The sequence below is a fragment of the Myotis nattereri genome (assembly GCF_964212035.1).
Source record: "Myotis nattereri genome assembly, chromosome: 15".
Lineage (NCBI taxonomy): Eukaryota > Metazoa > Chordata > Mammalia > Chiroptera > Vespertilionidae > Myotis > Myotis nattereri.
The window spans coordinates 1724161-1744834 of record NC_138090.1 but is presented as its reverse complement, the minus strand read 5'-3'; the positions used below and the strand labels follow the sequence as shown (position 1 = coordinate 1744834).

General features: G+C 50.7%; 1 protein-coding gene across 1 annotated transcript; it reads left to right on the top strand.

The window, feature by feature from the left end:
• The first annotated feature begins 10626 nt into the window (after window positions 1-10626).
• LOC308531087 (histone-lysine N-methyltransferase SETMAR-like) lies at window positions 10627-20064 on the top strand. The gene is made up of 3 exons (XM_081107937.1): window positions 10627-10981; window positions 14708-14804; window positions 17536-20064. Exons 1-3 carry the CDS (start codon window positions 10916-10918, stop codon window positions 17910-17912), a joined length of 540 nt encoding a protein of 179 aa, XP_080964063.1. The 5' UTR covers window positions 10627-10915; the 3' UTR covers window positions 17913-20064.
• Window positions 20065-20674: the final 610 nt, after the last annotated feature.

Here is a 20674-nt window from a genome sequence, read left to right as displayed (position 1 = left end):
CTCAACCACAAAGCCACACCGGCCGGCCCGGCCAGGTGAGGCTCCTAAATAGGAAAGATGACACCTGATCGGAAGGATCCTGAGTTTCCTCCCTGGGAATGGAATGAGCTTCAAACACACAGCCAGCTCCCCAGGCTCCTGCAGCTCAGAGAGTCCCATGTTCGCAGGACTGTGCTCCGTGCTCCGGAACACACTGTCACTGGGCTGTTTAGGGGCTGCGGTGAGTCAGGAAGACGGCCCCTCCCTGCACAGAGGGTAGAGTTTCTTAGGGCCAACAGGTATCAATTAGATAATCGCATCCGTGACCGGTCATTCCTGTGGTAACTGCTGGGAGGAGAGGAACGGAGTTTTATGGCAGCTCAGAGCCCAGAGTCTGAGCAAAGGTTTCCCTTAGGAAGTGTCAGCGGTGAGGCTGCCCTGAGGCCTGGCAGGGGATGTGGGCAGCAGCACATCAGGGCCTGTGCCCTCCCCAGTTAGGGGAGAGCTTGCCTCCATCCAGGGTGGTGCAGTCGGCATTCGGCCTCCGCCGGCCAGTGCCACCTCCCCTGCACGGGGCCACCCTGCCTGAGGTCGCCATCATGCCCGAGCTGGAGAAGTCTGCTCAGTGCTGAGTGAGACTTGGGACTTGGCCTAGTCAGTTGCTCAGTGGCTAGAGCGTCAGCCTGTGGACTCAAGAGTCTCAGGTTCGATTCCCGTCAAGGGCACGTAGCTCTACTGCTACCAGTTGATGTGTTTCTCTCTCTCTGTCTCTTCCCCTCCCCTCCCCTCTCTCTAAAAATCAATGGAAAAATATCCTCGGGCGAGGATTAAAAAATAAGTAAATAAAATAAAGCCCCCGCTTTATTTTTTTTTAAATATATTTTATTGATTTTTTACAGAGATGAAGGGAGAGAGACAGAGAGTTAGAAACATCGATCAGCTGCCTCCTGCACTTCTCCTACTGGGGATGTGCCCACGACCCAGGTACATGCCCTTGACTGGAATTGAACCTGGGACCTTTCAGTCCACAGGCCGACGCTCTACCCACTGAGCCAAACCGGTTTCGGCAAAGCCCCAACTTGGAAAGACTCAGGACCTGTTAGTGCAGTCTTTGCCCCAAGGCTTCCCAGAAGGCTGGCCAGGCTCGGGCAGGCCCGCCTCAGGTTCTGCCCCCGCCCCATCCTGCTTCCTCCCACCTCCTCCCAAGGGACTGGTTCCCTAGGGTCCAGCTTGCACCCCACGCTCCATCTCGCTCAGTGGTGAGGCGGACAGCACCCCAGGCCAGGGAGCACTGAAGACCTGGCGTCTGAGGAGCTCAGGGAAGGCGGTAGGGTGCCTGCGGGGCAGACAGAGAGGGAGGGGCAGGTCAGAGGTGAGCGGTGTTGGGACAGGCAGGTTGGGGTCCTAAAGGTAAGAAGTTTGGTCTTGCCCTGGCCGGGTTGTTCAGTGGTTGGAGCGTTGTCTTCCATACACCAAACGGTGATGGGTTCGATTCCTGGTGTGGGCTCACACCCAGTTTGTGGGTTCAATCCCCGTCAGGGTGCATACGGGAGGCAACCAATGGATGCTTCTCTCTCACATCCATGTTTCTCTCTCCCCCCACTTCCTCTCTGTCTAAAACTAGCGGTTCTCAACCTGTGGGTCGCAACCCCTTTGGCAGTCGAACGACCCTTTCACAGGGGTCATCTGAGACCATCCTGCATATCAGATATTTACATGATGATTCATCACAGTAGCAACATTATAGTTATGACGTAGCAACGAAAATAATTTTATGGTTGGGTGACAGCATGAGGAACTGTATTTAAAGGGCCAGAAGGTTGAGAACCACTGGTCAAAACCAATAAAAACATCACCTTGGGTGTCTGGCCAGACTGTTAGGAAGGAAAGAACCAGGAGAGCTCAGAGAGCGAAGGGTCACATTTGTTCCCAGGGCCAGGCCCCGCACCTGAGCCTCTGGTGGGGGGGTGGGGGTGGGAGAAGTTGGGTCCCAGGAAGCGAACAACCCCCTTTGTGAATTCCATCCCGAGAGGCAGAAACTCGCCAGGCACCCACTCGGCGTTTCCTGGAACCTGTCCTTTGCGGGCTCCCCGGCTCCCTAAACAGGAGCGCTCACCCCCAGCTAAGGTAATGCAGTTGCACGACTTGCCATTGAACCCTCACTATTTTAAAGTTCATTGTTAGTTATGTGAATAATTTACAAATGTGCTCCTTTCTGAGATGAACATAGAAAAGGCTAAAGTCCTCCCTGGCCTGGCTGACTTCGCCCCGGCTCCCACCACCGCCCAGCTCGTGACCCCCTTCCCTGCTGAGGGAGCACTTCAAGCCTCTTGCACATTAACCAGCGTGGGCCCTGGCTGGTGTGGTTCAGTGGGTTGAGCGTCGTCCCGAGAGGCCGCTGGGTCAGTCCCTGGCCCTGACAACCCACATGCCCGGGTTTCGGGCTCGAGTCCTGGAATACGGCTGTTACCTCCAGGAAGCTGACCTTCTGCGTCTGCTGTAAATTGCTCTGCAGTTTGTCAGCCCTGGGCCTCGTTTCCCCATTCCTCTTGTCAAGGCCTCTTCCTAGCTTTTTACGATCCGATCCGGCCTCCTGCCGGCCTTGCTTCCTCATCTGAAAAGTGGGGGATGGTAGCACCCCCATAAGGTTGTTGTGACAGCAAATTGATTCGACGTGCACCAAACACAGTGCCTGGTGTGGGCAAGGCCGAGGTGCGTCTCTGCCGTTCCGGAAAGGGGAGGTCCTGAGCCGAGGCTAGGGCGCGGGGCCCACAGTCAGCGTATTGAACAAAGGGCTGCTTTTAAAAAATACTAATAATTGTATTCATTTCAGAGAGGAAAGGAGAGAGAGAGGGAGAGATAGAAACATCCATGATGAGAGAGAATCATGGATCCGCTGCCTCCTGCACGCCCCCCACTGGGGATCGAGCCCGCAACCTGGGCCTGTGCCCCGATGGGGAATGAACCGTGACCTCCTGGCTCATCGGTGATGCTCACCCGCTGAGCCCTGCTGGCCGGGCCAAATGAAGGGCTCCTTTGCCTGCGGCTGAGAATCAGCTCACCCCTGGTCACGTGGAGTGAGAGGCGCTCCCAGGCCTGGGTATCTCGGTGCCAGGGGTGTGGCTCCCATTGAGGATCTCTGGGGTGAGGCCCTCCCCGCTGAGTGGCACGGAGGACCGCCATCCATAGTGAGATCTGATCACAGACTCTGTCCTAGAACTTTAGCCTCTGATTCAGGACTTCACTGCCAGCCTGTGACGCACCCTGATTCCTTGATGAGTCATTTACAGCGGCTCCGCACAGCCAGGGGCTGGGGAGGGGCGGTGGGGAGGGACCCGGATTGAACTTTCTTTCTAATGCGTAGCGCTGTCTTCATAAATCTCAGGTCGCAAACAGGGTGACTCACCGGAGCCAGAGAACAGGCGCTGAGTGCTGAATTCCCGCAGCCCCGTCTCCGCCTGGCATCCACGGGCCCTCGCCTGCTCTCTGAGTAACAGTGGCAGCGCCTGCAGCCAATGGCCTGTGGGGCCCGGCACATGTTATTCTGCACAGACAGGGTTACATAAACCTGCCCGTTTTAATGTAATTTCCTTCGCCCTTCAGTTCTTTTGTGTGGCTTTGGGAGTCTGCGTGGGCTCCCTGTGAGGCCTACCCCTGGCTGGCTTCATTCTCTGTTTTAACAAAAACCTGTCGCGTCCCGGCCTGTAGCTCAGTTGGGCAGTCAGTTGGTAGGGTATGTCCCCATACACAAGGTTGTGGGTTCCACTTGCGGTCAGGGCACAGACAAGAGTCAACCAATGAATGGATCGGTAAGTGGAACAACACATCGATGCTTCTCTCTCTCCCTCAAATAAAAGAAAAGAGAAACCCATTGATTGCAATGACGTTCCCCCAGGCATTCGCACATTTACTGAGGGCCCTACTGTGTGGCAGCCACCCTGCCAGGTGCTGATGGAATCTGACAGCTGGTCCCCAGCCTTTTAAACTAGTGCTTTGTCCAAAACATACGTTCTCCCTTTGACACCATCTTCTTTCCTTCCTTCCTTACTTTCTTTTCTTCTTTTTTAAATATATTTTTATTAATTTCAGAGAGGAAGGGAGAGGGAGAGAGAGATAGAAGCATCCATGATGAGAGGAACATCAATCACTGATCGGCTGCCTCCTGCACGCCCCACTCTGGGGATGGAGCCCACAGCCCAGTCATGTGCCCTGACCAGCAATTGAACCCTGACCTCCTGGTTCACAGGTCCACGCCCAACCACTGAGCAACACCAGCCCGGCTCTTTCTTTTAAAGAAAGGCAGTGGCTTAACCCAAAGCCCCCGTTCCTGCATGGTGACCCCTGTTCTGGGGGTTAACATCAAGGGACTCGGCCATCAGGCCCCCCGCCCCTGCCCCAACACACAGGCTGCACTTCATTCCCTTGCTTTCCACCCTGTTTGTGAGGCCTCTTCCCCCTCCTCCTCCTCCTCCTTCTCCTCCTCCTCCTCCTCTCTCACCTGGCTTCTGTCTTCTCAATGTTTTGAACTTTGGCCAACATCACGTCCTCAGGGACACTCTTCTGGATCCTGTGACTCAGCTGTTTCTCCCGGGCTTCCCGGAGCTGTGCTCGGAGAAAGCGTTGCCGTTAGCCAGCGATGGTTGCCGCCCAGCCTGTCCCCCCAGGGCGGGAGCCAGGCAGGGGCCATATCTGCTTGGACTTACCATCCCAAGTCTAAGGGATGAGAGGCAAACGGATGAGTGGACACATGCTTACTGAGCACCTCCTATGTTCCGCAGTCACTGTCCGAGGGTCTAGGGACACCCAGGTCTTGTCTCTTGGAAGATTATCAACCCTTTTCATCTCGTGGCACAGAAGTGAGTTTCTAAAATTCTGCGGCACTCCAAAAATATATTACGTTTTTGCCGATCTGGCAACAACAATAGGCACAATTTTGATTCATGCACACCGGACGGTTATGCCTGTGTTGGCTGTTGTCATTTTTAATTTCATTTTATTTATTTTTTTGTTATTTTTTAATTTGACAATCCAAGGGGGGAAGAGGTCAGTGCCCTGGCTAAATGGTCAGGTATCACATGTTTTAAAACTTCTGGTGGGACACCGGGAGGAAGATACGCACTAGTTTAATAATCACACATCTTACTATGCAATCTTTTTTTAATTTTTTAAATATATATATCTTTATTGATTTCAGAGAGGAAGGGAGAAGAGAGAAACATCAATGATGAGAGAGAATCATGGATCGGCTGCCTCCTGCTCGCCCCACACTGGGGATGCAGCCCGAAACCCGGACATGTGCCCCGACCGGGAATAGACCTGTGACCTCCTGGTTCCTAGGTCAAAGCTTAACCACTGAGCCACACCTCCAGGCTTGCTGTGCAATCTTGAACTGACGCAGGCTTTGAAGAAGAGGATGTTAGGAGGCGGTGGTGGAGCCCAGCGGCTGGGCGAGCGGCCCTGTGACCTGGTAGCGTGGGGACACGCAGCCCCAGGGGTAAGCCCGGGACTGACATCGCACCTCCGCTAGCAGGGCGCCGGGAAAGGCGCAGACCCAGCCTGGCCACGCCAGCCGGTGACTAACAGGGTGTAATAAGGGAAGCTCACCTCCCCGGCATGTCTTGGGCAAGAGCAAGATGAAATGGATCCCCAGGCCGCTTGGCAGGGGCCAAAGAAGTATATGGGGTAAACGGTAGGGGAATCGTCATGGGGCGGGTACGTGAGTGCCACCAGGTCTAGGCAATTCCTTCACGTGCCTGACCTGGTCAGGACAGCGACCCGTTCCAGGAAGCAGCACCCTGCTCGTCCAGGAGGCCCCGGAGGGGTGCTGATTCATGTCTGAGTGAATGTCAGGCACGATCAGGACGCCTGAGAGCAGGGCTTCCAGAAAGCAACCTCTGCCCCATGGGGCCAGCTCGTGGGCCAGAGGGCGGCTGAGTCATGGAACAGCCTCTCCCTCCCAGGCCGGGCGCCTGGGTGTCATGCTGGGTGTGCTTCAGGCAGGACACAGGTGAGTGTGTGTGTGGGGGGGAGGGGGCATCTGCTGACTTGGCTCGTCCTGGGTCCCTTCTTCAGGTGACAGTACCTGGTGGTTTTTCTCGGGGAGCCAAGCCTCCCTCGTACTCATCCTGACCTCTGCCTGCGTCTAGCCAAATTGGGTAGCCATCTCCCAGGACTCCTCAATCTAGGCATGAATTTGGACCCAAGTCAAGTCTGGGAGCCTCGAAGAAAGACTCCCAAGACTATGAAGAAAGACGTGGATCTCGTTCAGCACTTAGGACTTTGTGCTCAAGAGAGAAGGGAAGAGATGGATGGAGACAGCACGATGCTTCATGATTTTCCTCCAGCACCTGGATCCAGCCATGCCTGAAGCCCATAGGGGTATAATTGTGTCTAAATGTACATATTACCTATGGCCCTTAAAGCTATTGACTGAACAATTCTCCCATCTTTCTATTTGGCTTAAGCTCATTGTCACAGGGCTTTGGTACTTACAACTAAAAGTGCCTTTATTAAGACAATGGTTTTAACTCATGTCACTCACTTGCTAAATCCAAAGGCAGCGAGGACACCAGTTAAAGCCATTGTGGGCCTTCTCTTTCCAGAGAGTATGCCTGTGCCATTCTCTTCCCCTCTCATCCCCCCACAGGCACGTATCCCATCCTCTAAGGGACCCCATGAGACTTACAATGAGGGGAGCAATGGGCAGCAGCAGCTTGTCCCAGGCTCACCCCCCGAATCCGTCTCCAAGGCCCCCTATTCTCTGACTTCCCAGTGAGCCAGAGCAGCCCGGCCTGGGCTCTCCAGGTGCTTCTCCTATGGGCTTCCTGATGTCACTACCTAAGTTTATTTTTGCTGTGGTCAATACATTCTTGCTTGTTTTTCCACCAAAAAAAAAAAAAAAAAGCCATTGTGGAAGTTGGTCATTTAGCAAGGGCGAGGGGTGGCCCCAACACACTGACATTCCTCCTAAGCCTCAGACTCTGCAGCCTCGTCCCCAGGGACCCAGACCCTTGGGTGTGCACGGCTGCCTAGCAACAGACACCCCAGGGATGGGCCAGGACAGGGAGGTACACACAGGAGCATTCATGGCCCTGGCAGGGCAAGGAGGACCCGGGCCCCAGGTTCCGTGTGGAGGAATTGGTAGGGGGGCGCTGCCCTGATTTGGGAGTGGGCACCTGGCAGGAGAGCTGGCTTTGCTGGACTGTGAAACCTGAACCGCAGGGCCAGGCAGGCTGGCACAGGCAATGGCTGGTGAGCCAGGGCACCGACGTGTCACAGCTGCCATCTAGTGCCAGCTGTCTCCTTTTGCAAGTTGTTTACGGCTGCTTCCAGCTGGAGGCCTTCTGTGTGCCTGTCAGAGGGAGGAGGCCATTGCCTCTGCTGCCTCTGCCTTCACAGCAGGAAAAACCTCCACGTCAGACTTTCTATATCATCCCTACTTCATTATTATTTTCTTAAGATATATTTTTATTGATTTCAGAGAGAAAGGGAGAGGGAGAGAGAGAGAAAAACATCAATGATGAGAATATGGATCAGCTGCCTCCCGCACGCCCCCTACTGGGCATCAAGCCCGCGATCTGGGCATGTGCCCTGACCGGGAATGAACCGAGATTGGCTGAGCTCCCTGCTGCTCTCCCCCTCTCCTCCCACCCAAAATGTACACGTTTAGCCCTGGCCGGTGTGGCTCAGCGGACAGAGCCTCGCCTCTGCGGACTGAAGGGTCCCGGGTTCGATTCCGGTCAAGGGCATGTACCTGGGTTGCGGGCACATCCCCAGTGGGAGGGGTGCAGGAGGCGGCTGATCGATGTTTCTCTCTCATCGATGTTTCTAACTCTCTATCCCTCTCCCTTCCTCTCTGTAAAAAATCAATAAAATATATTTTTAAAAATGTACACGTTTTAAAGGGCTCACGGTGGAGACCTGATGTTCTGAATGTTAACATGACGGAGGGGAGGCGGGGCTGCTACACTGCAGTGCTGGGTCCCTGAGGAAGCCCATGGCAGGGAGATGAAACAGCGGCGCTGAACAGCCACCCCGGCTCCCCGAGTACATAATACCCGCCATTAGGGACGCCTGCCCGGCCTAATGGCTCACTGTGCGCCTGGCACCCGCCGCGGAGGGAGAGATCCCGTAGGAAGGCAGCAGCAGCATCCGAGGCGGGCGGAGAGCGGGCTCCTCCACACCCATCCTGGTCTTTCTTTCCCTTTGTCTTCTGACCTCGCTGATCCTGCTCAATTCTCTCAGCGTCTGTGGGACCCCACAGCCCCTCTCCCTGTCACTGTCCTTGGGGAGCCCTCCCCAGCATGCCCTGACAGAATGAGCCACTGCTTCCTGTGGGCACCTGTGGCGGCCAGCGGTCAGGATGACCCCCGGGGCCCCTGCTTCCCCGGGGTACGGGCCCTGATAGAGTCCCTTCCATGCGGAATGAAGCTGACCTGGGTGACCAATAGGATACTGCAGAGATGGGTGTACAGAGATGAAGTCAGGCCATCAGAGACACTGCGGATTCTTTCTTGTTTCCTCCCGGATCACTGCTCTGTGGAAGGCCGGCTGCCATGTCATCAGGCCACCCGAGCCGTCCTATGGAGAGGCCCCGTGGGGAGGAGCTGACGGAGGCCTCCCGCCATCAGCCACGGGGTTGGTTTTGAAAGATGCCCACAGATTCTTCCAGACACCTCCCTGCAGGAGGTGCGCCTCCATGCCCTCCTCCTCGAGTGTGGAGTGGACTTGTTGATTCACTACCATCGTAAAGAACATTGTTATCACCCAAAACGATCCCCTGTGGCAGGTCCACCAAGCTCAGTGGCCAACCACACAGGCTGGTGTGACCCCAAACTCCTAACTGGGCAGGTGATGTGGGTAGTCCTGACCCCGGCCTATAGCTCAGGCCTATAGCTCCCTTACAAGGGTCAGTCTTTACCTAAAGAAAACCCTGCCCAGTGTCTGTGTGTGTGTTTTAATTTGTTGATTTTAGAGAGAGAGAGAGGGAAGGAGAGAGAGAGAAATTTGATTTGTTGTTCCACTTACTTATGCATTCATTGGTGGATTGTCCGAGGTGCCCTGACCAGGGATTGCACCCCCAACCCTGGCCTATCTGGACAAAGCTCTAATCTGCTGAGCTACTTGGCCAGGGCTCCCTGTCCATTGTTCTCGTGCATCTAAGAAAACACACGTTTGAAATGTCCAAGTACTTTCCTTTTCCAGACTCCTCGAAGGCACAGCCACGGGCACCAGGGCACAGGACCACCAGAACACGAGACCACAGAACCCCTCACTGTTACCTTGTTCCCCTTATCATGCCGCCTCTGTGTACTGTAATGTTAACTATTCATTATCCTTACCACCCATGTGAAAGAAATACGCGTTTCTCCACATGTGAGCCAATCCTGAAGATTGCCCCACTTGGTTTTCTCCCGCCTCCTTACCCGACCGCCAATGGGCCCCATGTGTCTTCTTTACGTTTTCCCTTCTGATTCACAACGCAGAACTGCCATTCTCTGGAGCATTTTCTCAGTCTCCTGAGATCTTACTTCTGGGTGTGTCCTCAAAAACTTGGCTCCAATAAACTCTTTTTTTTTTTTACAGAGAAAGAGAGAGAGAGGGAAAGACAGAGAAACATCCATGTGAGAGCAACACATCAATTGGTTGCCTCCTGCACACAGCTCCGACCAGGGCCTGGGCCAGGACAGTGCCTGTCCTTGATTGGAATTGAACCTGGGACCCTTTGGTCCACAGGCCAATGCTCTATCCACTGAGCCAAACCGGCCAGGGCTCCAATAAATTCTTATTAAACTTTTCTCCATAGCTTAGAACTTAGAAATAGTTTAGACATAAGTTTTCCTCTGCAAGTAATACTTTTATCATTCCAACCGAGGTCAGATAAATGACCAATGAAGGAACAATCTCACTTGTAACATTGAAAGCTTTACATATTTATATACATTGTATTTATTCAAAATGTGCTTACAGGCACTTAGTGTGCAGAATAGAAATGTCACTCACACCCGTGTTTTAGTTACAAGAGGGCAACCAGTTACCAGTGTAACAGCCATTGCCTGTCATGAGCGCTAATGGGCACATTTTCTCTGAGCAAAGTGTACAGTTTCTTAAAGCATGTTCTCTCTTATGTTTGTTCCTGTTGTTTGTTGAAATGTGACTTTATGTCGACTTCCATATTTTAAAAAATGAACTTGCCTTTGTATATATGTTTTGTCACGTCATTTATGAGGAATTGATCTTTACCCCCATTTAGTGAGATCTCTGCCTAATGGGTTAGAAGCAGGTCCTGCATCGCGGAGAGGAAGCAGCGCTGGTCTCAATGGCTAGACTGCGCTCCTTGGGGGGCATTTGACTCAAACTGGCCCGACGGTGGGCCTTCGGCAATTATCCATTAAATGAAGGAATGGATTTTCAACCCCGACTCTGGGTCCAGGGCGTTAATCAGGTGTCTCCTCCAACGCCCCCATGATTAGACTTGCTACATTGCTGAAGTCAGCTAAACGCCGGGACCCGTGCCGGACCGTTTACCTCCCACCCACCCTCTCCGTTTTCCCTCCCGGGGGAGGCGTGCCCGGCACAATCTGCATCCTGTGCACTCACTGGTGGAGCCCGACGCCCGTCACTGCCAGGTTCCGCCCTAGCCACGCCCCCACGTCGTTGCAGACCCGAGAGAAGACGTGGTCATTGTCTCGCTGGAGGGTCCGCCCTTCGCGTGGGTTGGTGGGAGCGCGGTCCACGAGCCAGCGCACGCTGCACCGCCCCGCCCCCTCGCACGTCGGGCCCCGCCCCCAGCCCGCAGGCTCCGCCCAGCCTCGCGCATGCGCGCGCGCATCCGGCAGTGCCTCAGTCTGGGCAGCCGGACCCGGCGGGCGGCGGTCTGGCCGCCGAGGTGCGAAGGGAGGAGCCCCAGTCGCCGCCGCCGCCGCCGGAGAGGACCATGTCTGCGAGTCGAGCCAAGAAAGTGAAGATGGCCACCAAATCGTGCCCCGAGTGCGACCTCCAGGTGAGCGGCGGCCGGCGGGCGAGGGTCCGTCCTGCGGCCGGCGGCGCGGAAGGGGCGTGGGCTGGTCCCCGGTCGCCCGGCGGTTCCGGTGACAGCAGCGGGTCTGTGCCCATCAGCCCCTGTGTCCCGACGGGAACGCGCGTGTGGCCGCCTGGAGGGTGGCTTTGTTCCCATCGGACCCGGGACCCGACTGTCCCCGCCGCGCCCTTGGGTCCCGGGATGCTCAGCCCTGCAGGGCCTCCTCCCACGGCGCCGGTGGAGACATAACGGGGCTCGCGGTGGCGAGAGCGCCGGTGGCCGGGGAGGTCCTGTGTCCAGCTCACCGGCAGGCCGGCGTCCGGGTGTGCAGGGAACGGGTTTGCTGTGGTTGGGGAAGCCGACCCCAGGCTGGTCACCAGCGGGGGTGCGGCCGGGGTCCTGCCACCACCATGTCTCCTGGGAACTCGGTTGCCTCTCCACCCTGCAGGCCGGCGGGGCCGGAGCGCTAGGAGCGGGGTAACCAGCTCCTTCTTCGGTCTTTGGAGGAGTTCTGTTAATCTTTTTGTTTTTAATATGCTTTTTAAAAAGATTTTTATTGATTTCAGATTGGAAGGGAGAGGGAGAGAGAAACATCAATGATGATCATGAGAGAATCATGGATTGGCTGCCTCCTGCGCGCCCCCTTCAGCCCGCAGGCCCACGCTCTGTCCACTGAGCCAAACCGGCTAAGGCTTTAATATGTTTTTATTTATTTATTTTTTAAAATATATTTTATTGATTTTTTACAGAGAGGAAAGGAGAGGGAGAGAGAGCCAGAAACATCGATGAGAGAGAAACATCGATCAGCTGCCTCCTGCACACTCCCCACTGGGGATGTGCCCGCAACCAAGGTACATGCCCTTGAGCGGAATCGAACCCTAGACCCTTGAGTCCGCAGGCCGATGCTCTATCCACTGAGCCAAACCGGCCAGGGCTTTATTGACTTTCGAGAGAGGAAGGGAGAAGGAGATAGAAACATCTATGAGAGAGAATCATCAATCGGCTGCCTCTTAAAAATTTTTTTTAAAAAAAATATTTTTATTGTTTTCAGACAGGAAGGGAGAGGAAGAGGGAGAAACATCCATGATGAGAGAGCATCATTGATTGGCTGCCTCCTGCACACCCCCTGCTGGGGCTCAAGCCCAAAACCTGGGCGTGTGCCCTCACCAGATCGAAGGGTTGACCTCTGGGTGCCTGGGCGGGAGCTCAATGAGCTGCGCCACGCTGGCCTGGCGGGTTCTGTGCCCTCTCCGCTGCCCTCGCCAGCTGTCTGGTGTGTGTCCAGAACACTCGCAAAAGTGTGGGGGACGTCCTGGGACTGGGTCTCGCTGGAGTTTGAACTCTCAGACTTGTCCACACGGAGCCTCCAGCAGTGTGTCCGCCCTTACGGTTGAGTTTTTCCTGCCTGACTCTGTGAATTTCCGCGTTGGTAAGTTGAGAGTCTCCGTCTTCACCCGTCTGTCCAATGGGAGGGGCCCTGGTTTGCGCGGGCACCCCACTTCTCTCACGGAGCTGAGGAGAGTTGCTGACGTTTCCGTTTGTTGTGCGTCAAAGTGGGGACTTTCACGCTCCCTCCAAGTGCTCCGCGCGTGGATTGCTGTACCTTGGTAGTAAGTTGTGAAGTCAGGAAATGTGAGTCTTCCAACTTTGTTTTTTTCTGTTTTAAGACTGTTTTGGCTTTTCAGATCCATGGGAATATTTGAATTAGCTTTTCCATGTCCAGGGTGGGGCGGGGGAGAGGCCATTGGGCTGTTGATAAGTTTTGCGTTGGATCTGTGTAGACTGACCTGGGAACGATGAACACTATTGAGTCCTCCAATTCACGAACATTGCTGTCTTTCCATTAATTTAGGTCTCTGATTTTTCAGCAGTGATTTTTAGGTTTCAGTGTACAAGTCATGCATCTTTTTGGTTAAGTTTATTCCTAATTATTTTATTTTTTTGATGGTCGTATACATAGACTCATTTTCTTAATTCCATTTTTTGGATTGTTTATTGCTGGTGTATAGAAATAACACTGATTTTTGTTTGTCTTGTATCCTGCACCATTGCTGCATTCCTTCATTAGCCCTAATATTGTGTGTGTGTTTATTTAGGATTTCTTTTATATATACGGTCATGTGACCTGTGAAAGGAAATAGATTTACTTCACTTTTTCAATGTGTATGCCTTTAACTTCTTTTTCTTGCCTACTTTCTCTGGCTTTCCATTACAGTGTTGAATAGAAGCAGCAGAAGCAGATATGGGTGTGTTGTTCCTGGTATAGGGAAGAAAGGTTTCAATCCTTCCTACCGAGTATGATGTTAGTTGTGGGCCTTTCATAAGTTCATTTTATCATGTGGAGGAAGTTCCCTTCTGTTTCTCATTGTGCAGTGTTTTGTCGTGAAAGGTGAGAGACATTGCGTCACCCAGGAAATGCCAAGGGATTTAGGGACTTCGCATCAGGAATTGGGATCAAAGACCACACATTGGACAGAAGATGCTCCTAGTACTCTTATGAGATTGCAAGGCTTGTAGGAGCTGCCAGGAACCAGGGGCAGATATGTATATAGTAGAGGCACGAAATTCGTGCACTGGGGGGTGTGTGTGTGGGGGGGGTTCCTCAGCCCAACCCCCTGTGCCCTCCCACCTCGGACATCCTTAGTGCTGCCGCCATTGCGCTTGCCAGCTGTGAGCCTGGCTTCTGGCTGAGCGCACTGACCCCCAGGGGGCAGCTCCTGCGTTGAGCGTCTGCCCCCTGGTGGTCAGTGCACATCATAGTGACCCCTGGTTCCACTGTTTGGTCAATTTGCATATTAGCCTTTTATTATGTAGGATAACTGTGGTTATATGTTTTTAATAGAGTGTGTGTGCGTATGCGCGTGTGTGCGTGTGCGTGTGTGTGTGTGTGTTTCTGTCATCCCACAGTGGTGTTTCTTTTTTTTTTTTTCTTTCAACTTGTTAGTGTCTGGCCCTCTTCCCCCTCCTGTTCCAACTTTTAGACTAATTTTCAGTTCTGTTTTATCATCAGTAATTATTTTGTATCCAAGTCTTACTCTTTTCTTCCTTTGAAATGTTTGTTAAATGTATACTTAAAAAAAAATACATTCCCCCTGCCAGCATAGGAGAGCAGGCCAATAGCCTCTCATCCTGGGATTATGTAATAATTTCCTAAACCAGTTCCTTTCTTCTAGACAATCCATTTTGTAACTATTCTGACACTGACATTTTAGGAAATTATTTTTGCCCTTCACATTCAGCATTATTAAACATTTGCTATATTCACGGAACTGTAGAGGACGAGGAGAATAGATGTGATTTTTTGTTGTTAATCCTCACTCGAGGATATTTTTCCATTGATTTTTAGAGAGAGTGGAAAGGAGAGGAGAGACAGAGAGAGAGAAACATCCATGTGAGAGAGACACATCAAGTGGTTGCCTCCTGCATGGGCCCCTACCAGGGCTGGAGCCTGCAACCGAAGTATGTGCCCTTCACTGGAATTGAACCTGGGACCCTTCAGTCCACAGGCCAGTGTGCTATCCACTGAGCCAAACTGGCTAGGGCTAGATGTGATTCTTATCTCAATTCATATGAGGAGGTAGAATTTAAATATAAATGTGATTTCTTCCTTCAAATTACTTATTGTTTCGTTGAAGAGACCACAGAAACACTTGAGAAGTCTAATAAATAGTAAAATGTAATATATATTTTCTCTTTCTTCCCCTCCAGGTTCCTGTTGCATGTAAATCTTGTCCCTGTGGCTATATATTTATTAATAGAAAACTCCTAAAAGTAAAACAGTCAGATAAATCATCACCTTTTACAGGTAATTGCAAGTTTACCATCTTTTCAGCTTTTATGGTTTTTGTTGTATAGATTAAAAAATAATTTTTGTTAGTTAATTTTTTTTTTTCTGCTGCTGAAGTTATAATATTAAAAGTCTATCGATCCCTGGCTGGTGTAGCTCAATTGAGCATCGTCCCGTGTATTCTGTGGTCGCTGGTTTTATTCCCAGTCAGGGCAGCCAATCAATGTTTCTCTCTCTCCTCCTTCCTCCCCGTTTAAAAATTGTTGACACTATTACATATGGGACAATTCTTTTTTTTCTTTTTCTTTTTGATATTCTTTATTGATTTTTAGAGAAAGAGGAAGGGAGACGGAAAGAGAGAGAGCGAAGCATCGATTGGTTGCCTCCTGTACTCTCTCCACTGGGGATGGAGCCTGCAGCCAGGGCATGTACCCTGACCAGGAATTGAACTGACAGCCTTTCGGGACATGGGACGATGCACAACCAGCTGAGCCCCACCGGTCTGGGCTGGAACAATTCTTTACAGTAGAATTTCAGTTAATAACTGGAAGGATTGCGGGTAATAGAAAACCAGCACTAGCTAAACAGTAATTATGGTTGCAGTCAAGATCGACCAATGGATGGTAAAGTAGGCGAGTGAAAATTTGAGGAGAAATAAAATTTTTTTTATAAAATCAAAGTATTCCCCCAAGATCTCCATTAACCACAAAGGGAAAGATAAGAACTTTCCAGGGGTGAAAGCTGCCAGAATTTACCTTAATCAGGGACCACGGTGAACAGCACAATAATGAAACACTGACACCACGAAGCCTGTGATGCGGACCGGAAGGGCTACGGTTTTGTGCACTCTTTGCCAGAAATGCAGAACCTTAGTCCAATCATTAGAAAACATCAGCTAAAAAATAATAAGAAGAAAAACGAAAGAAAGAAACATCAACCAAATTCAATGAGATACATTTGACAAAAGACAAAAGGACCAACCAGTCGGTATTCTGCAGAAGAGTCAGGGTCGTGAAAGATCAGGGAAGAGGAGGCACTGTGTCCAGGATGGGAGGAGGCCAAGGAGCCAGGGCAAGCAGCTAATGTGGGGTTCCTGCTTTTACAATGGCCTGTTTTTGCCTAATGGAATCTCTGTTTTCTCGCTGAATTTTTAAGGCATGTTTTAGAATGTCTTATTTTTTAAAAATATATTTTTATTGATTTCAGAGAGGAGGGGGAGAGAGAGAAACATCAATGATGCAAGAAAATCATTGACCGGCTGCACGCCCCACACTGGGGATGGAGCCCGCAACCCAGGCCTGTGCCCTTGACGAGAATCGAACCCGGGATCCTTTAGACTGTAGGCTGACGCTCCGTCCACTGAGCCAAACCGGCTAGGGCAGAATGTCTTATTGTAACTTGCCTGAAAATGTGTGTGTTTTAGATTGTTCTATTATTTGTATGCAGTTCTGAGGTATGAATTGTATTCCTGTGTCCCCTCATCACAGTGGCTTTGAGGTTCCCTCCCCCACCCCCCCGTTATGCATTTGGGAAAATCTTTTGCTTTTGGATTTAGCTCTGTATTAAAACAAGTTTTGTTTTTGATTGTGTCTTAACCAGGATGATTGTTTGAAGTAGAAGAGGCCTCTTCTTGCATTAATTAAATCTATATCGACAGGAAACCTTTCTTAATTTCTATGCCATTTAGGAACAGGGTAAATGGCTTTCAGCATATTAGGAATTAAAATAAAGCTACTCACTTTCCTAATATCTTGTAGTTGCAAGATGTATTTTTTGTTTTTTGGTATCAGTATATTATGGTTGAGGTCACATTTTTTCTGCTCTGGTAATGGAAGATGATTGACTTATTTGAAATAGTGTAACTTAGAATTTAAGCAAGTGTACGTCACCGTCCTGGAAGCAGAGGGGGAGAAAAAGGCAGGAAAGTTGCTGTGAAGGGATGTGTATGTACAAGGGGCTGGGATTAAAGCTGTTGAAAGAGGAATCTTCCTCCTTACTGCCCCACGACTTCCCCCAAACACTGTCCAGAATGGAATTCTGCTGAATCTCTCTTTGGTGAGTTTAGGAAAGGAGTGTATGGCTGTGTTTTAAACAATGCCCTGGGCAATGGACTATAGTGCCATTTAAAACACGTAAAAGACGCGACTGCCGGGGTGGGCTGCAAACTTAGGCAGACGGTTCTTTCACGTCCCTAAAGTGTGTTATTTTTACTCGTCTCCACCAAAACTAAGTATGAAGCCAAGAGCAGTGAATTAGGGAGGCTGAGAGAGGATAAGAGGCCGGCAGTGGCGGCCATTCAGACCATCTGCACAGGGAAGAGGAGGACCTGAAACGCTGCCGGAGCATAGGAACAGGCATCCATCAGCCCGTCCTGGAGGGTGTGTCCCAAGCACCAGGCTGATCTGCGACCCTAATTCTGTGGCACTGAAAAAAACAGAAGGCGTTGAGTTCCTGGATCTCCAAGCACAACTCCTATTTTAGTTCAAAATAATGCTTTCTATGGTAGATGCTTATACAATTACTGGCAGTTGGGTTCCTGTGGGAAAACGAAAAGGCTGAAATGTAACCTCCACCTGATAGAAACTGTGATCCAAGCTTCCCCCTGACTGAGCGCTGCTTCCCGCCGCGGCGTCACTGACGGCGAGGGAGGGCTCAGGCCTGTTCCCTTGTGTTGTTTCGGGTTCACGGTGATGGCGTGCTCTGCAGTCGTCTCTGATGGTTGAGCTTTTATTGTTTATTTTCTCCACAGAAGTGAGCAATGCCATGTCTCTGAAAGATCTGCGAATACTCTTCTTATACGAGTTTAAACTCGGACACAGCGCCGCCACGGCCAGCAGAAACATCGCCTCCGTCTTCGGAGAAGGCTCCGTGAACGAAAGGACCGTCCGCTGGTGGTTCGAGAAGTTCCGCTCTGGGGACCTGAGTCTGAAGAACGAGCCTCGCGGGAGACCCAGGTCGGTCCTAAATGAAGACGAGCTGCGAGCCATGGTGGAGGCGAACCCCAAGAGCGCCATCCGGGGCCTCGCCGCAGACCTAGGCGTCTCTGCCACAACCATTTCTCGCCACCTGGCTGCCATGGGCAAGGTGAAAAGGTTGGACAAGTGGGTGACAGCCGCTGATGGCTGATCAGGAACAGGTGGTTGGAGAGACGCTCACCCTTAAGATTTGGAAGAGCAGAGACCTTATGAGAGCGTCCTAAGTGACAGAAATGAAATGGAAAGGGATCTGGGCAATGGCCGGATGTTGATGAAGTTCCCCAACGTCTTAAAACCTTCCTTCTCCCAAAAGAGGATCTGGTAACTGGGGTGGGGTGTGTGTGTGTGCACACAGGGTGTTTCAGCACCGTGTTCGCCCGAACTGCTTTCCCTGCGTGAACGAGCTGCATTGCCCAGCAGTGGGCTCACGGACCCAGTCGCGCTGCAGCGTTCTGCGCTGGTCCGCAGGCGTGGACCTGTCCTGCCGGGACAGCAGCGGACTGCAGACATCACAGACCGCCTTGGGGAGGCAACTGAATCGGGCAAAGGAATTTAGCGCGTCCATCAGACTCACCTGGCCTTTTAACACAGATTCCCCCTCCTTTGTCATTTGTAACTAAGACACAGAACATTCTCTGCTTGAGAAGCAGGAATTGAAGGAAGTGAATGTCTTGTAACAAGACTGGATTTTATAAATGTAGTATGTCATTTAATATTGGGGGGAAGTTTGTCACTTGGAGAAAGCAGCTCATACTATTAGTGTATATTTTGGCTGAACGAAGCTGTTGTTTTTCTCAAAAAATATAACATTGTCATTTTGACCTACAAAAAGGCAATTGCATATGGTTCACCCTGATCATTTCCTAATCCCGGCAGAGCCCGGAGCCGGAAAGGCCCTCAGGAGCCAAAGCTACAGCTGCTCCCGAGGACTGCGGCTTCTTCCCGGGAGGGGTGTGGCGCAACCCAGGGAGCGCACGCGTGTGTGTGTGTGCGCGTGTGTGTGTGTGTGTGTGTGTGTGTGTGTGTGAAAGATGCATAGGAGTCAGCCGAGCAGAAACCCAGGTGACGAGTGCTTCAGCCTCCTTCCCTTCCTTTGACCTCAGCTGCTTTGCTCCTGGTGTGCTTTCTGTCTGAATGTTTGCCGTTCCTCTTCACCTTAGTAACTCTACCCATCATGCACTTTTCCTCCAGGAAGTCTTCCCTGGTTGCCCTGCCCCCACCCCAGGTCAGGTCCCCTTGACGATGGCCTAAGAATCCCAGTATTGTTCCTGCATAATGTGATCATGGTCAGAATATATTTATTTGTGAGATAATGTGTGTCTGTCTGTCTTTTCTGCAAGATTATAAGGTTCACAACAGCAGGGACTGAGTTTTTGTTTATATGATCATACCCGTCAAGGGCACAGGTCTAGTACAAGCATGTCAGACTCGCGGCCTGCGGGCTACATGCAGCCCACAATGAATATTTTTGCGGCCCAGCCAATATAACGGTCTGTAAGAAACGCTTTAATAAAAATTTTGTAAGTTAATTTTTACAATATCCTGTTATACATAATTAATAACGAGCTATAACTTTCGATAATGACTGATTACTATCATCGTGTTGCATTCATTTCCCTTACGCGCCATTTCTCTCCACTAATACTAGCAGCGAATTTTTTTTTTTAATTTTACTGATTTTTTACAGAGAGGAAGGGAGAGGGATAGAGAGTTAGAAACATGGATGAGAGAGAAACATCGATCAGCTGCCTCCTGCACACCTCCTACTGGGGATGTGCCCGTAACCCAGGTACATGCCCTTGACCGGAATCGAACCTGGGACCTTTCAGTCCGCAGGCAGATGCTCTATCCACTGAGCCAAACCGGTTAGGGCAGCAGCGAATTTTTTAGCAGCCGATTGCCATGTCATTAGTCTTGGACTGACTTGTTTGGTGTGCGCAACGGGAAATATTTCACGTTCGGAGAACAAGAAAAATAGGTTTATTTGCGTTACGCTTATTAATCTGTGCAGTTATTCATTGTCTGGTAAGGTAATGTTCAAGAAAAATATTAATTTTTATTAAAATGTTCTATTAACGATGACTCATTTATTTCAGCCCTTTGTATTCAACATGTCTCTATTGAAGTAAACCTATGTTTCTATGAAAATTGAAGCTTTTGTTCTTTTGCAGCCCACATAAACTTAAACCTTGTTTATGTGGCCCGTGTTAGCCTTTGAATTTGACATACTTGGTCTAGTACGTAGTAGACACCCATTAATGTTTGTTCAACGAATAAATAAATGTGAGGGCCAGTTTCATCCACTTTGTAGAAAATTGACAGCAAGTAATTAAAAAACAAATGAACAGGCGTTGAAATAAGTAGGTTTTGTTTTCTCTAACGGATGAAAATGTTCAAACATATAAAATACTTGAATTTTACAGTGATCCCACGCAGCCTTTTATGAATACAGCTGTTATGAATATTCCTGCAGAGTCTTTTGTGGACATATATTTACATTTCTCTTGGACAAACACCTATAATTGGAGAACCTGAGTCATAGGCTATGTGTATATTTCATTTTCCCAAAATGATTACACCATTTTATACTCCCTCTCACTAATATTTGATGTTATTAGTCTTTAAAAAAAAAATTTTTTTTTTCAATCCTCACCTCAGGATATTTATTTCCATTGATTTTTTTAAGAGAGAGTGTAAGGGAGGGGAAGAGAGAGAGAAACACCATGTGAGAGAGACATCCTAGGTGTGGGCTGTGTCTTCTTTTGAGCTGTTTTCTCCGAGGGATGCAGGCCATAATCAGGCCATAATCGGGGTAGCTATGCAACCATGCTGCGGGGGCCCAGGCACCTTCTAGCTTCCTGCTCATCCTTACTGGGCTGAGGATGATCCTGCTCATCCTTACTGGGCTGAGGA